Consider the following 14,862-nt stretch of genomic DNA (forward strand, 5'->3'; position numbering starts at 1 on the left):
AATGGAGAACAGTAGTATTATCCCGAAAGCCGATATAAATCAATTAGTAATACTGACCGGGTTTGTGTTTTATAGAGAGCGATTTTAAAATGGTTTTATGACAGAGCCATTGAAAAACTCATTTATTAATTGTGAATGATTTAATCCCCATGTAGAAACATAGAAAATAGGGACAGGAGGAGGCCTTTCGGCCCTTCGAGCCAGCACGGCCATTCATTGTGATCATGGCTGACCGATGTGTATCTGATGTGTATCTTTATCATTGTATTAAGTTGCAAATGTTTAGAGCTGAGGTCTTAAACTGCTTGAAAGATACAACACAAATGTTTTCCGTAGTTTAGTCTTTGTTACCTGACATTCAATAGTTCATACTTTCAGTTTAATGTGTAAATGTGCTGTGGTTTCCTTTTGTTTATAAATTTCAGATGCTTATGATTGGAACAGTAACTACTCCTGAACACTTGCTGTTCTTATCGTCACATTGTTGCATGTTGTCTTGTATTTATCACATTTGTGAATAAATCAAGTGTTATAGAGTCATACCGCACGGAAACAGGCCCTATGGTCCAACTTGCCCATGCCGACCAAGTTGCCCCATCTATGCTAGTCCCACACCTTTGGCCCATATCCCTCGAAACCTTTCCTATCCGTCTACCTGTCTAAATGTTTTTTTAATGCTGTTATGATACCTGCTTCAACTACCTCCTCGGCCAACTCATTCCCTATTCCCACCAGCTTAAAAAAGTTGTGTGTGGAAAATTTGCCCTCGGGTTCCTCTTGAACTTTCCTTACTCACCTGATACATATGTCCTCTGATTTATTGATTCCCCAACTCTGTGCAATTACCCTATCTAATCCTCTCATCATCTTGTACTCCAGCACTTTGTGTTTTAGTCTGCAGTTCCTTACCTTGCTCCTGATTATCTCTTTGGCCATTTGAAGCCATGGCCTTAGTTAAAGGGTATTCTAGGATTCCTTCACAAATCAAGTCTAGCAGTTATGGATAGAACTTGACAAGCTTTTAAGTTTCAGTTTTGAGGGATGGAGTGATGTTTTGAGTCAACATGGGGGGGCGAGGAAAAAATAACTGCGTTAACAAATTCTACCCAATCTATCCCACACATGATCTTGTATACCTCTGTCAGATCACCCGCAGAGGACAGTGGAGAGGTTCAGTTTAAGAAGTAAACATTAGTTTAGTAACTGAATAGGCAGTACTAATTTCTCCTGTGATTTAAACCTGCCTCAGTTTTTGTCAGAAAATACACCGGCCATTTATTGAGTGAACTTTAATGAAGCCCAAAGTTTCTGTATTAACCATGGCCACTGATGGTAACTAATTCAGTTTGGACTGTTGATTCCATACCTGGCGATCAGTTATTTTCTTATTTCCCTTTGGAAAACCTATGACCTGGCTTCTAATGTGCATCAACTCCTTTATAAATGTCACACAGCAATTATAGGTAATATGTATGCTGCTGTGTTTTTTCATTGCTTGAAGAGAAATGTTGTCTTCAGGTAATGTATTTACAATTGAGCCATTGTTTGAAAACTGCTTTCCATTGTTAGAACATATAAAGGAGCATCCATCAGTGTCACTCTCCTGCACTATTCCCCGTGTCCCTTGATTCCCTCAATATCCAATGATTTATTGATTACTACCTTTCGATATACTCAATTACATTATCCTCAGCGAGCTTCGGTAAAGAACTCCAAAGTTCTGCCACCCTCCGAGTAAATTCTTTGCTCCTCAATTTGAGGCTGGTTTAAGACGGGCCATTCAGAGAAACATCATCCTTGGCAACGTATGGTCTAAAAACTAGGTTTTGAGAAGCTTCAAAACAAGCAACAGATGCTGATGAGGCGTAAAGGTTCAGGGCTCCAGTTGCAGAAGGCACTGCTCTTAATGGTGTAGGGATATGCATCAGACTAAAATTTGTTTAATGAAGATATTTGAAGTGTAGAAGGATATAGAATGAGTGGCCACAACCTTGGAGGGAAATGAAAATTGAATCCAATATAGTTCAGAGACTAACAGGTATGTTTTGGGTGACTAAGACTTCAGTTGAGTTCCAGATAGATGTAAGTGAGATCAAAGTTGGAACAAGTCAAGAGATAGCAAATACTTGAGTGAAGCACAGAGTTGAATGTATTACTCCAGAGGTGGTTAACACTAATTTACAATCAATTCCTTTTTTTTCTTTCTGGGAGAAATAGGAAAATTGTTTGATCTGTAAATACGCTTGATGCAGATTGTTTTTTTGCACTAAATTAATTGTAACATTGTAGTGCATGCAAATAGTTTGCGTTTGGAGTTACACTATACATGGCATTTTATTGTTTAAGATGCATTCTTACTGGGACTTCTTCAATTGCCATTGAGGCGATAGTTACAAGATGAAAATATTCCTTTTCTTCCACCCATTGCCGATGCATGTCCCAGAGAAGTTGCCACTTTTCTGAGCGTTTCCTGGAATTGATCCTGAAACCTTACCGATGTGGTAGGTTAGGTTTTCCTTTGTGCCATACCATTGTGTTACCAGCCAAAATTCTCACAAAGCAGACGATGTATAGATTGGATTTGGTTTGCTTACAAAGCATGTTGAGAATCCATGAACAACACTAATATAAATAAGTAATGAGGCTAGTCAAGCCAGCTCAAAAGGTTTGTGGCTAAACTTCTACATCAACTGAAAGAACTTCAAACTAAAGAAGGATCCTGACTCAAAAAATTACCCATCCCTTTGATCCATAGATGCTGCTTGACCCACTGAGTTTCTCCAGCACTTTGTGTCCATCTTTAGTATAAACAGCATCTGCAGTTCTTTGTTTCTACATCAACTAACCTATGTTTTGTTGCATTCCCATCAGTTGGGATTGCTTTAGTACCATGGCATTTATTTGATAACTGAACAGTCATAAATCTTGAAGTAGGAACACTGAGTAAAGAAATGTCTCTTTTGTCTCTTCTCTGTAGTCAACCCCTGAGAGCAGATCACCTGGTTCGTGACTCCAATCACTGGGAGACAAATCTCTCAGCAGTTGTTAAATCACAGCCTTAAGAACTGCATATGTTTCAGTTCAATGGTCTCTTCTATACCTGAGGGAATGGGTTATTAGCAGTTCTGAGGCATCATTGTTGCTGTTAAGCTTACCTTTGGGAGCAATTAGTATATAAGTTATTTCTATTATTTTCAGGCCCGAGCCTCAACATAGATCTCACCCCATTATAACAGAATCTGAAGCACAAGAGCCAGAGGATGAAATTTTGGGATCTGATGATGAAGAACAAGAAGACCCTAGTGACTATTGCAAAGGTGAGTTTGTTCTGCCCAGAGGACTGTTTAACTTGCAGGTAGTACTCCAGATAGGCACAAAAAGCAGGAGTAACTCAGCGGGGCAGGCAGCATCTCTGGAGAGAAGGAATGGGTGACGTTTCGGGCCAAGACCCTTCTTCAGGTCTCGACCCAAAACTTCACCCATTCCTTTTCTCCAGAGATGCTGCCTGTCCCGCTGAGTTACTCCAGCTTTTTGTGTCTGTTTTTGGTTTAAACTAGCATCTGCTGTTCCTTCCTACACAGTAGTACTCCAGGTTTAATGAATGTGTTGGAAGGAATTTGACGATGCCGGTTTATACCAAATAAAGACACACCGCTGGAGTTACTAAGTGGGTCAGGCAACATCTCTGGAGAAAAGCAATATGTGATATTTAGGGCTTAAGTTCTCCTCTTCAGACTAGAGAAGGGTTCTGACTAAAAACGTCACCTATTGCTTTTCGCAAGAGATGCTGCCTGACGCGTTGAGTTACTCCAGCAGTTTGTGTCTCTCTGTTACATGTTGTTTTGTACATATCAGTACATTCCAATGTTTTAATAATGATTTCTCATTATCTTGGACCGAGGTTCCTGGCAAGTTGGAGCAGAAATGGTGTTAGACTTGGAATTGCAGATGCTAGTTTATAAAAAAAATACACAAAGTGCTGGAGTAACTGTGTGGGTCAGGCTGCATCTATGGAGAACATGGATTGGTGGTGTTTTAGGTCGGGACCCTTCTTCAGACTGATTGTGTTGGGGAGGGGTTGGTGGGGGAGGAGGGGAGAAGAAAGCTACAGGTGTGATGGGGCAGGACAAAGCCTGGTGAGTGATAGAGGCATACAGGTGAGGGAGAAAGGTGTAAATGACCCAGTCATTCTCACAATATGGTACAACATAGTTTTATTTAAGATCACTTACTGTACACTTCAGCATGTTGTTACAGCAGTGTGGCAAAGATTAGACTGCCAGCATGAGCTGAGTTCTGATAATATAAACTGTATAGTAAGCAGAGCTTCTACTAATAAAGCACTACAACAGGTTAGTGTGGAGTAACCAATCTACATTTTCCTTGTAGAAATGAAATGAAGCACAATTAAATGCAAGCCTATAAGCATAAACACACTAGTACGGGATGGCTAAGTAATACAGTAGCCAAAACGCTAATACAGGGACTTATAGATAGTTACACAAAATCTCCATATCTAAGGGGTGGTCTACAGACCCATTCAGCACACGTGCGGTATAGATCCGCATCTCCTCCCATCACCGGGAAAGTGACTAGGGAAGTAACCGGGGACGGCGCCGGAGACCCGCAGGGTGGAGGCGGCGAAGCTGGTGCGCGGGGCACTGAACGTTGTGGTGAGGCCGTAGGGGGCACGGTCAGCGGTTGCTCTGCAGCAGCAGAGGGCGAGGGAGGAGACAGTAGGAGGGTACATCAGATGCGTGACCTCTGGATACGAGGCTGTAGGACGTGGTTCTGGTCTCCAATTGCAGCCGTGGGTTCGAATCCCACTTCTGACACCATGTAAATGACCCACTCATTTGCACAACATGGTACAGCATAGTTTTATTAAAGATCACTTTTAGTGCACTTCAGCATGTTGTTACAGCAGTGTGATGAAGGTTAGACTGCCAGCATGAGCTGAGTTCTGATAATATAAACCGTACAGTAGGAGGAGCTTCTACTGCAATTGGTTAGTGTGGAGTAACCAATCTACAAAAGGCTAGAGATGAAAAGTTAGGGGGATAGGTTAGAAAAGATGTGAATTAAAAAGCTGGTGGAAGGAATATAGGTGGAAGGAGAAAAAATGGGTAGGAATCCACGTGGGTCACAGGGAAGAGAGGTGTTGGGGGGGAGGGAAATATAATAGTGTTATAATTCCCTGATGCATAAGTAAATTTGAGTGAGGGGAATGAGATGTAGTTTGTGAGTAATATTAGGAAATGAAAATAAATAATTACCTGCCTATCACTGAGTGTCGTGATGGCAAGGTCAGGTGAGCCTACATTGTGAATAAATGAAGTTTAGATTATCGAACAATGAGCTGGTTGACATATAAGATCTGAATTGAGGCTTTAATTGCAAGCTGCATCCAGATGCATATTACGGAAAATAGGAGGCAAGATCAAAATCTTTCTTAACTTTGACAATAGACAATAGGTGCAGGAGTAGGCCATTCGGCCCATCGAGCCAGCACCGCCATTCAATGTGATCGTGGCTGATCATCCCCAATCAGTACCCAGTTCCTGCCTTTTCCCCATATCCCTTGACTCCGCTATCTTTAAGAGCCCTATCCAGCTCTCTCTTAAAAGCATCCAGAGAACCTGCCTCGGCCGCCCTCTGAGGCCGAGAATTCCACAGACTCGCAACTCTCAGTGAGACAAAGTGTTTCCTAGTCTCTGTTCTAAATGGCTTGCCCTTTATTCTTAAACTGTGGCCCCTGCGTCTGGACTCTGGAACATGTTTCCTGCCTCGAGTGTGTCCAAACCCTTAACAATTTTATGTTTCAATAAGACCTTCTCTCATCCTTCTAAACTCCAGAGTGTACAAGCCCAGCTGCTTCATTCTCTCAGCATATGACAGTCCCGCCATCCCGGGAATTAACCTTGTAAAACTATGCTGCACTCCCTCAATAGCAAGAATGGCCTTCCTCAAATTAAGGGACCAAAACTGCACACAATACTCCAGGTGTGGTCTCACTAGGGCTCAGTACAACTGCAGATGACCTCTTTGCTCCTATACTCGACCCTTCTTGTTATAAAGCCCAACATGCCATTCACTTTCTTCACTGCCTGCTGTACCTGCATGCTTACTTTCGTAGACTGATGAATCCCAGATCCCGCTTGACTTCCCCTTTTCCCAACTTGACGCCATTTAGATAGTAATCTGCCTTCCTGTTTTACTACTAAAGTGGATAACCTCACATTTCTCCACATTAAACTTCATCTGCCATGCATCCGCCCACTCTCCCAACCTGTCCAAGTCACCCTGCATTCTCATAGCATCCTCCTCACAGTTCACACTGCCACCCAGCTTTGTGTTATCTGCAAATTTGCTAATGTTACTTTGCTAATGTTTCATTGATTGTTTGCTAATGTTTCATTGTAAATAGCTGCGGTCCCAGCACTGAGCCTTGCGGTACCCCATTAGTCACTGCCTGCCATTCTGAAAGGGACCCGTTAATCACCACTCTCTGTTTCCGGTCTGCCATCCAATTTTCTATCCAGGTCAGCACTCCACCCCCAATACCATGTGCCCTAATTTTGCCCACTAATCTCCAATGTGGGACCTTATCAAATGCTTTCTGATAGTCCAGGTACACTACATCCACTGGCTCTCCCATGTCCATTTTCGTAGTTACATCTTCAAAAAATTCCAGAAGATTAGGCAAGCATGATAGAATGTTAGGGGGATAGATGTTAGGGTAAATCCATGCTGACTCGGACCGATCCTGTTACTGCTATCCAAATGTGCGGCTATTTCATCTTTTATAATTGACTCCAGCATCTTCCCCACCACCGATGTCAGGCTAACTGGTCTATTATTCCCTGTTTTCTCTCTCCCGCCTTTCTTAAAACCTTTTGTATTTTGTAAACGCAGATGTTTTCAACCCTCTTTAAAAGTAAAATATATTTTTGAAACAATAGATGGCAGCATTGATTTTATCCCCTTTGTATATCATAGGTGGATATCATCATGTCAAGATTGGCGATCTTTTTAATGGTCGATACCACGTGATTCGAAAGTTGGGATGGGGCCACTTTTCTACAGTGTGGCTATGTTGGGATATTCAGTAAGTCATGTTTAACTATATTTAAAATTCCGTAAGTGTATTCCCATGGTGGCTTCTGTATAGATTTTATAAAACTAATCTGGAGCAACCATGTGTTGAACCTTGCTGCCACCTGGCTGAACATTATGGATTGGAGTTTGAATCTTATTTTTCCACAGGCAACCATTTCAACCTATGCATGATCTTGAAGAAATGTTTAATTTGTTTACGGCTGAAAATACTTTCTTGACTATAATTATCTCCCTGTATCCCATTTGAAATATCTGGTATTCAACACTTGCTGCTCAATTTGGCAACATAAATGAGTTTTCTTCAGTCAATATCATACCTGTAACACAGCTAAAAGGTAGTGATTGACCAGAACAAATCTAAATGTGTTTGTTTCTGACATTTGGGGTAAACTGCACTGGATTAGAGATTGTTTTCCAACATCGTTTATGTATCTGCATGTACCGTATTTCCCGGCAATGAAGACACACCTGCGTCGAAGACGCACCCCCAATTTAAGTTGCTACATTTTGAAAAAAGGATGGCGGGACCGAATCGAGGGTTTGGTTTAGTCCAGGCGCCGGCAACATCGCCTGCGTGCCCTGGGACTGGCTGCAGTTCCCAGATCCCTCTTGTCCCCGGGACTGGCTGCAGTTCCCAGATCCCTCTTGTCCCCGGGACTGGCTGCAGTTCCCAGGTCGCCTGCCCCGGGACTGGCTGTGGCACCCTGGTCGCCTGCCCTGGGACTAGTAGAGAGAGAGAGAGAGAGCCCGAGACGGAGCAGCCAGCCTCCCGCCCAGTAGCTGCCCGCCAACCACCACCTCCACCGATTGTGCCTGTGGCAAAGGGCACCATGGCTGGCGGGCCGGCCGGCAGAAGGCGCTGAGGTGGCGCTGGTTCTGCTGTCCGGCCCCAGTGGCAGCTTCCCATCAGCTGCCAGCAATGAGGGATAAACTTGGCTCATCGATCTTGATGTTGCTTAACTGAAGGATAGCCAGGTCTATCTTGCTTGGCTAACAAGCTAACCTTCGGCCTCCAAGACACAGGTAAATTTTCGTGCCTTATTTTGGGGTAAAAAATAGCGTCTTCATTGCCGGGAAATACGGTAATTGAAAATAAAACTTCTTATGTACTTTGCATTTTTACACAAGGGTTGAACTTGAGACATGGATGCAGAAAATTCAGACTATAACATTATTGTGATGTTAATTGTGTTTGGCTGTTGAGAAATGAATTTTTATCTTGTCCCCTTTTCAGCTATTAAACTACTATTGTTCATTTAGGGGTAAAAGATTTGTTGCCATGAAAGTTGTTAAAAGTGCTGAACATTATACAGAAACTGCTCTGGATGAAATCAAACTACTGAAAGCAGTAAGTAGCTTCATGATGCTTTTCTGACAAGTGGCGTGCTTTCTACCCTCTAGACTAGGGCCATCAATACTCATTCTATCACGATTTGCAGAATAATTTCATTGTTTCAGTGACTGATGTTTCCAAACAAATTACTGATTGATTCTATCACAAAATGAGATTTGTTGTTTTTCTGAAGGCAATTAAGTGGTAGGTAGGGTTGGGTTTCATGGTTTGTTTTTTTCTGAAAATGCGTATTTGCACAGCTAATACAGAGCTATGATCAGACACCATCTGGATAGATGCATTTGGATATGGTGACGTTGGAGCTTCAATTTAGGAAAAAACTGCTTGTCAGCTTAAGTGTAAAAGCCATTTTAAATAGGGTTGAAAGTATTTATTCGAGTGTGATTATCCTAAACAATATTACAGTTAGACATAGAGGTGGAAGAGTCAAATCTTCGAGTGTAGAGAAGTTTGGAACTTTCCATGAAAAAGTTGAGGCTGTTGAATCAAATGAAATATTCGGAACCCAAGATATTTTTCTTAACAAATTTAAACCAAAGTGGCACAAATAAAACAAAACTATGGTTAACTAGATTGATCAAATTGGGCCTGTGATAAAATTGGCATAAGAGTCTGTTCCGGTGACCAACGTTGGGGGAACTTATGGTCATTTATGTTGTTCACAATTTTGCTTGAGGATTATCTTGCGGTTAACAGCAATGTCACTTTTACTGCATGGATCTGGCCATTTATTGCCTGAAATCTTTTGTCTTGAGCTAATTATAGAAAATAAAACATAACAGAATATCGCACAAGGCAAAATGTTGTTATCTTTTTTCAGGTTCGTAACAGTGACCCAAGTGACCCGAACAAAGAGAAAGTGGTTCAGTTGTTGGATGACTTCAAAACTTCAGGAGTGAATGGATCACGTATCCTTTTTATTTTGTTCTTGGTGTATTATCAATTTAGCTGTTGGTACAGTGAGCATTGAAAATTAAACCAGAGTAGAATGACTGGTTAGAGCAAAACATGCAAACAACTTCAATGTTGTATCTTTGCCAGTCAGGCCGGCAGATGAATGGTTGGAAAATGGGAGAGCAAAGATATAGTTGGCTGATAAATAGTTGCTTTTCATTGTGGCACGCTGTTGTTCCAAAGTGGAAATGTAATCAATGTAAATCCGTTATCTAAGCCTGTGGTTAAAAACTGCAACTTTAGATGAAATGCAGTGCCCCAGCTGCTGACTTCTTCCCCTTGCTGATATGTGCTTGAATATTATTGCCTTGGCTTTTTGCTCCATATTAATCCATGAATTCCAGATTACAGTTCCATAGAAGTTTTTCTTCAAAATAATGCTTTAAGTTAACTTGCTTTAGTTTAAAATGAAACTGCTGGAGGAATTCTGGTCAGGCAGCATCTGTGTAGGCAAAGGGTTAATCATGTTGGGTTGAGACCCTACATCAGGATATTGGTGTTTAGCTCTAGAGTACAGCATCTGCAATCTCCTGTTTCCATCTCGCTGAAGTTAGCGCTTGAATGTTTTAAGTATTCACCTAATCTTCATCATCTTCAACATTCTTGTTACTCTACTGTTCAAATAAAGAATTCCACATGAGCGCTAATATTGGTCAGAAAGCAAATGTGAACACAAGCTCCAGAGATATGTAATCAATACAAGAATGAAAGACAAGCAGCCGAGAATGTGCAAATGCATGTTAGTAAAAGGGAGAATGACAAGTCTTTGAAAACACAAGGCACTATGATAGTTCCTCAAGTCACTAATTCTACTATAAATTTCCAAGATTTGATAATACCCATTGTTTAATAGTCATTGTAACTAGCATCAGAAGATGCGAAAGTATAATAGAAGCAAAAAATAGCTATGATGTTGGAGATCTGAAACAAAGCCACACCAGGTTGGGCAGCATCTGTGGATATACATTTAACGTTTCTGGTCAAATACTTCTCATTGGAACCAACACATGTTCAGAATCAAAAATGACAAAGTTACTCCAGTACTTGATGTCCTTTTTGTAGATAGAAACATAGAAAATAGGTGCAGGAGTAGGCCATTCGGCCCTTCGAGCCTGCACCGCCATTCAATATGATCATGGCTGATCATCCAACTCGGTATCCCATCCCTGCCTTCTTTCCATACCCTCTGATCCCTTTAGCCACAAGGGCCACATCTAACTCCCTCTTAAATATAGCCAATGAACTGGCCTCAACTACCTCTGTGGTAGAGAATTCCACAGATTCACCACTCTCTGTGTAAAAAATGATTTTCTCATCTCGGTCCTAAAAGACTTCCCTCTCATCCTTAAACTGTGACCCCTAGTTCTGGACTTCCCCAACATCGGGAATAATCTTCCTGCATCTAGCATGTGCAGCAAACCAGCATGTGCAGTTCCTTATGTCTAAATGTTAGGAATCAAACTTGTTTTAATGTAGAGAAAGAGGAAGAGGATGTCAATAACAGGGTCGAAGTCAAGAAAGACAATGATGTGATGCTGGCTGCGACTGGGTGGTGAAGGCTCACAACTGGTCTGACCGGAGCAGAGGTGAATGGGGGATGGATGGGATCAGAAGAGAGGAAGAGAAAATATAACCTTAACCTTGTTCAAGATGTTTGCATGGTGTTTGAAGTATTGGGACATCACCTATTAAAGTGGATCATCAAATCAAACTACCAGGGACTTCCGATCAATTGTGTTAAAAGCATAATTCGGCAAGTAAGTCTGGTCATTTTTATGGATTTGGGGGGAAGGGTGAGGTGGTGAAGGGAAATTATAAGAAAAATAACCAGTAAAGGTGCCACATCTCATCTTAATGCTAATGTTTAATGTGCATATTATATTTCTACAAATTCCAGAGGGATGCATATAAGTGGCTGTTTTAGAATCTATAATAACATTGAGATAAGCATGTGCACAAGATTTTATGCAGCAGAGCATTTAGTTACTAAAGAAAACAGCACCTCGGTGGGTAACGCAGTGGTTGAGTTACTGCCTTACTGCACCAAAGACCCGGGTTCAATCCTGACCAAGGGGGAGGCTGTCTGTGCGGAGTTTGTACGTTCTCCCTGTGACCGCGTAGATTTTCTCCAGGATCTTGAGTATCCTGCCACAATGTGACGATGTGCATGTTTGTAAATTAATTGACTTTGGTAAAATTGTAAACTGTCTCTAGTACTGGATAATGCTAGTGACAGGATTGGTGCAGACCCAGTGGGTCGAAGGGCCTATTTTTGTGCTGTATCTCTAATGTCTAAAAAGTGTAAAGAAAATTAAAATTTGTCATATTTCAAAAGGTAAAGGTAGACGGACGTTTAGGCGTATCCATCACGGGCAGTGCTTTGTATGTCACCTATCAACTATTCGACACGAGTTTGTTCAAATCTGAGCATTAAGGTTTGCTTGTGAAATATTGCTGCCACTGCACGTTTTCACTCCCTGTCGATTTCCGGTAGGTCCTTCAGGGGCTCGATTATCTACATTCCAAGTGCAAGATCATCCACACCGATATAAAGCCAGAGAACATCCTCTTGTGTGTGAACGAGACTTATGTCCGCCGCCTGGCTGCAGAGGCAACAGAATGGCAAAAAGCTGGTGCCCCTCCACCGTCTGGATCTGCAGGTAATTAGGTTTTACCCAGCGCTGCAGGCTTAAACATTGAGACAAAAGAAAGAGCCACTAAGCTGCTTGTGGTTAAGAAAGAACTGCAGATGCTTGAAAAATCGAAGGTAGACACAAAATCTAGAGAAACTCAGCAGGTGAGGCAGCATCGATGGAGACCCGAAACATCGCCTATTCCTTCACTCTATAGATGCTGCCTCACCCGCTGATTTTCACTAGCTTTTTTGTCTACCAGGCTGCTTGTGGTAGTGGAGATTTTGATTGTTTTCATTTTCATAAGCAACTTGTTTATTCCATAGCTAGCTTTTTTTTTTTTTAAATCCCAGCTCATCATCTAATCTACAATCATGATGATAACTCCATGGAAGCAAGAATTTGCCCCATAGAATCTGTGTTGGGCTCTATGATAATGGCAATCCTGTTCGTAGTGATCTCTCCCCTATATTCATGTCCCTGTATTATTTTTAAACATTTTTGTTTCTAGTTCTATAAACCGCCCTAACCGTCTGAAGAAAGGTCTCGACCCAAAACATCCTCGACTCATTTTCTCCTGAGATGCTGCCTGACACTGAGCACTTTGAGTCTATCCACATAATGCCACTTCATGTTCTCTGCAGGACGTGCTTTTCCATCTTCTCCTTACCAGCATTGGTTGTCTTGTGACCACTAAGAATTTAAGCAAATAGAAGAGTTAAAAAAAGATTACAATATAATTTTAAAATCCAAAACCCTGCCCTCTGATCCTCTAGGAAAATAAGAGTGAATTAAGCAGGTATCGTACTACTAATGTGTGACCGTTTCCAGTCAAGTAAGTGTAGTCTCTTTTGAAAGCATTCAGGGGAGAGGCTCAGCAATATGCTGCCTGTGATCAGTTTACTCCTGAGGCCTTGATGTGTAATACCACATGAAGTCCGACACTGCTGGTGGTGGGATAAATGTAACCCATCTGAGTAAATATCACTTGCTTGTCCTGGACCAGCTATATAGAAGCAATAGCCAAGAAAACACACCAACGTCTCCATAGATGGATTAGGAAGTTCGACATGTCCCCAACAACTCTCACCAACTTGTACAGATGTGCCTCCGAATGTATTTTATTGTGGTGCATCACAGCATGGTTTGGGAACGGCTCCATCCAAGACCACAAGAAATGGCAGAGAATTCAGAACGCACCCCAGACCATCACACAAACCAACCTCCCTTCCATGGACTCCATCTACACATCTACGCTGTCTTGGCAAGGGCACCAGCATAATCAATACGAGTACAGAAGTGTGAAAGCACACACCTTCAGATTCAAGGACAGTTTCCTCCCAGTTGTTATCAGGGAACTGAACCATCCGATCAACAACTAGAGAGTGGTCCTAGGCTGCTATCTACCCCACTGGCGACCCTCAGACTATAATTAATCAGACTTTAATGGACTTAGTCTTGCACTAAATGTTATTTCCTTTATAATGTATCTGAACTTTGCAGATGGCTCAATTGTAATGTATAGTTTTTCTGCAGTATCTTGGTACACGCGACATAATAAACTAAACTTGACTGAGCCATAATGTTGTACTATGTACACATTTATACTGTACACACGTTTAATCCATGCCTGTAAAAGCCATACCGGCCATGGGAAATAAGCTTTAGTTATGTTAAGGAAAGAGAAACCACTAGACCAGATTGTTGTATCGGTATATCTTAAGGAAAGTGATTTTCTACTTTATTGACTGACTTCACACCTGCACTGTGTAGTTTAATATTTCAGAACATGTCTTGCTGATTTGCAGTTACAATATAAATTTTTGCATTTGTAATTGTTGCTTTTTCTCTTGCAGTGAGTACTGCACCACAGCCTAAACCTGTAAGTACCTCGGCTTTTGGTTCTGTCGTAATTTTACTTAATGATATCAAAGCGGAATTTTCTATCGGAAAATTGGTATTATGATTTGTCCCTGACTGCGAAACTGCCTTGGTTTTTAAAATGATGACTGTGTACAAAATAGTACCAATAAGGCACAGCGGCATGTGGCCAAGTGGCAGAGTAGCTGCTTTATAGCACAGTGAACCAGGCTCAATCCTGACTACGGGTGCTGTGTGTATGGAGTTTGTACGTTCTTCCTGTGACCATGTGGGTTTTCTCCGGGTGCTCCGGTTTCCTCCTGCTCTCCAAAGATGTCAAGTTCGTAGATTAATTGGCTTTGGTATAAATTGTACATTGTTCCTAGTGTGTGGGATAATGCTAGTGTACGATATCGTTGATCGGCGTGGACTCAGGCAGCCGGAGGGCCTGTTTCTACGTTGTACCTCAACTGAAACTTTTTCATCTAAAGAAAAATGTGCATAAGGTATTGGTGTGGTCTTATTGCTTGTGATTTTATACTCACTGTGCTAGATTGATCATACATATTCACAATACAAGTCATTGAATGGTTGAAACCTGGCATTGTTTGTGGTAGCAGCATGAGCGAAATTGAAAGCAACATTTGTTTGCTTTGGCATATTTGCAACTTGTTGATCATGCAACGTCACAGATAATACTAATACTAGAATTCTGTACTTACCTACTTCCCTACTCTCAAGCTTTTCCCATTGAGAGTAGGGAAGATTCAAACAAGAGGACATGACTTGAGAATTAAGGGACAGAAGTTTAGGGGTAACATGAGGGGGAACTTCTTTACTCGGAGAGGGATAGCTGTGTGGAAGGAGCTTCCAGTGGAAGTGGTGGAGGCAGGCTCAATTTTATCATTTAAAAATAAATTGAATAGGTATATGGACGGGAAA

General features: G+C 41.6%; 1 protein-coding gene across 1 annotated transcript in view; it reads left to right on the forward strand.

The window, feature by feature from the left end:
- LOC129708703 (SRSF protein kinase 1-like) overlaps positions 1-14,862 on the forward strand; it is a 50,462-nt gene that overhangs the window by 20,180 nt on the left and 15,420 nt on the right. Inside the window, exons 3-9 of the mRNA XM_055654641.1 lie at positions 3,199-3,317; positions 7,000-7,108; positions 8,380-8,467; positions 9,294-9,381; positions 11,078-11,184; positions 11,922-12,087; positions 13,917-13,942. Of these exons, the coding sequence (XP_055510616.1) occupies positions 3,199-3,317; positions 7,000-7,108; positions 8,380-8,467; positions 9,294-9,381; positions 11,078-11,184; positions 11,922-12,087; positions 13,917-13,942 (703 nt within the window). The remainder of the gene's footprint in view (positions 1-3,198; positions 3,318-6,999; positions 7,109-8,379; positions 8,468-9,293; positions 9,382-11,077; positions 11,185-11,921; positions 12,088-13,916; positions 13,943-14,862) is intronic.

This window comes from Leucoraja erinacea, chromosome 24 (assembly GCF_028641065.1).
Source record: "Leucoraja erinacea ecotype New England chromosome 24, Leri_hhj_1, whole genome shotgun sequence".
Taxonomy (NCBI): domain Eukaryota; kingdom Metazoa; phylum Chordata; class Chondrichthyes; order Rajiformes; family Rajidae; genus Leucoraja; species Leucoraja erinaceus.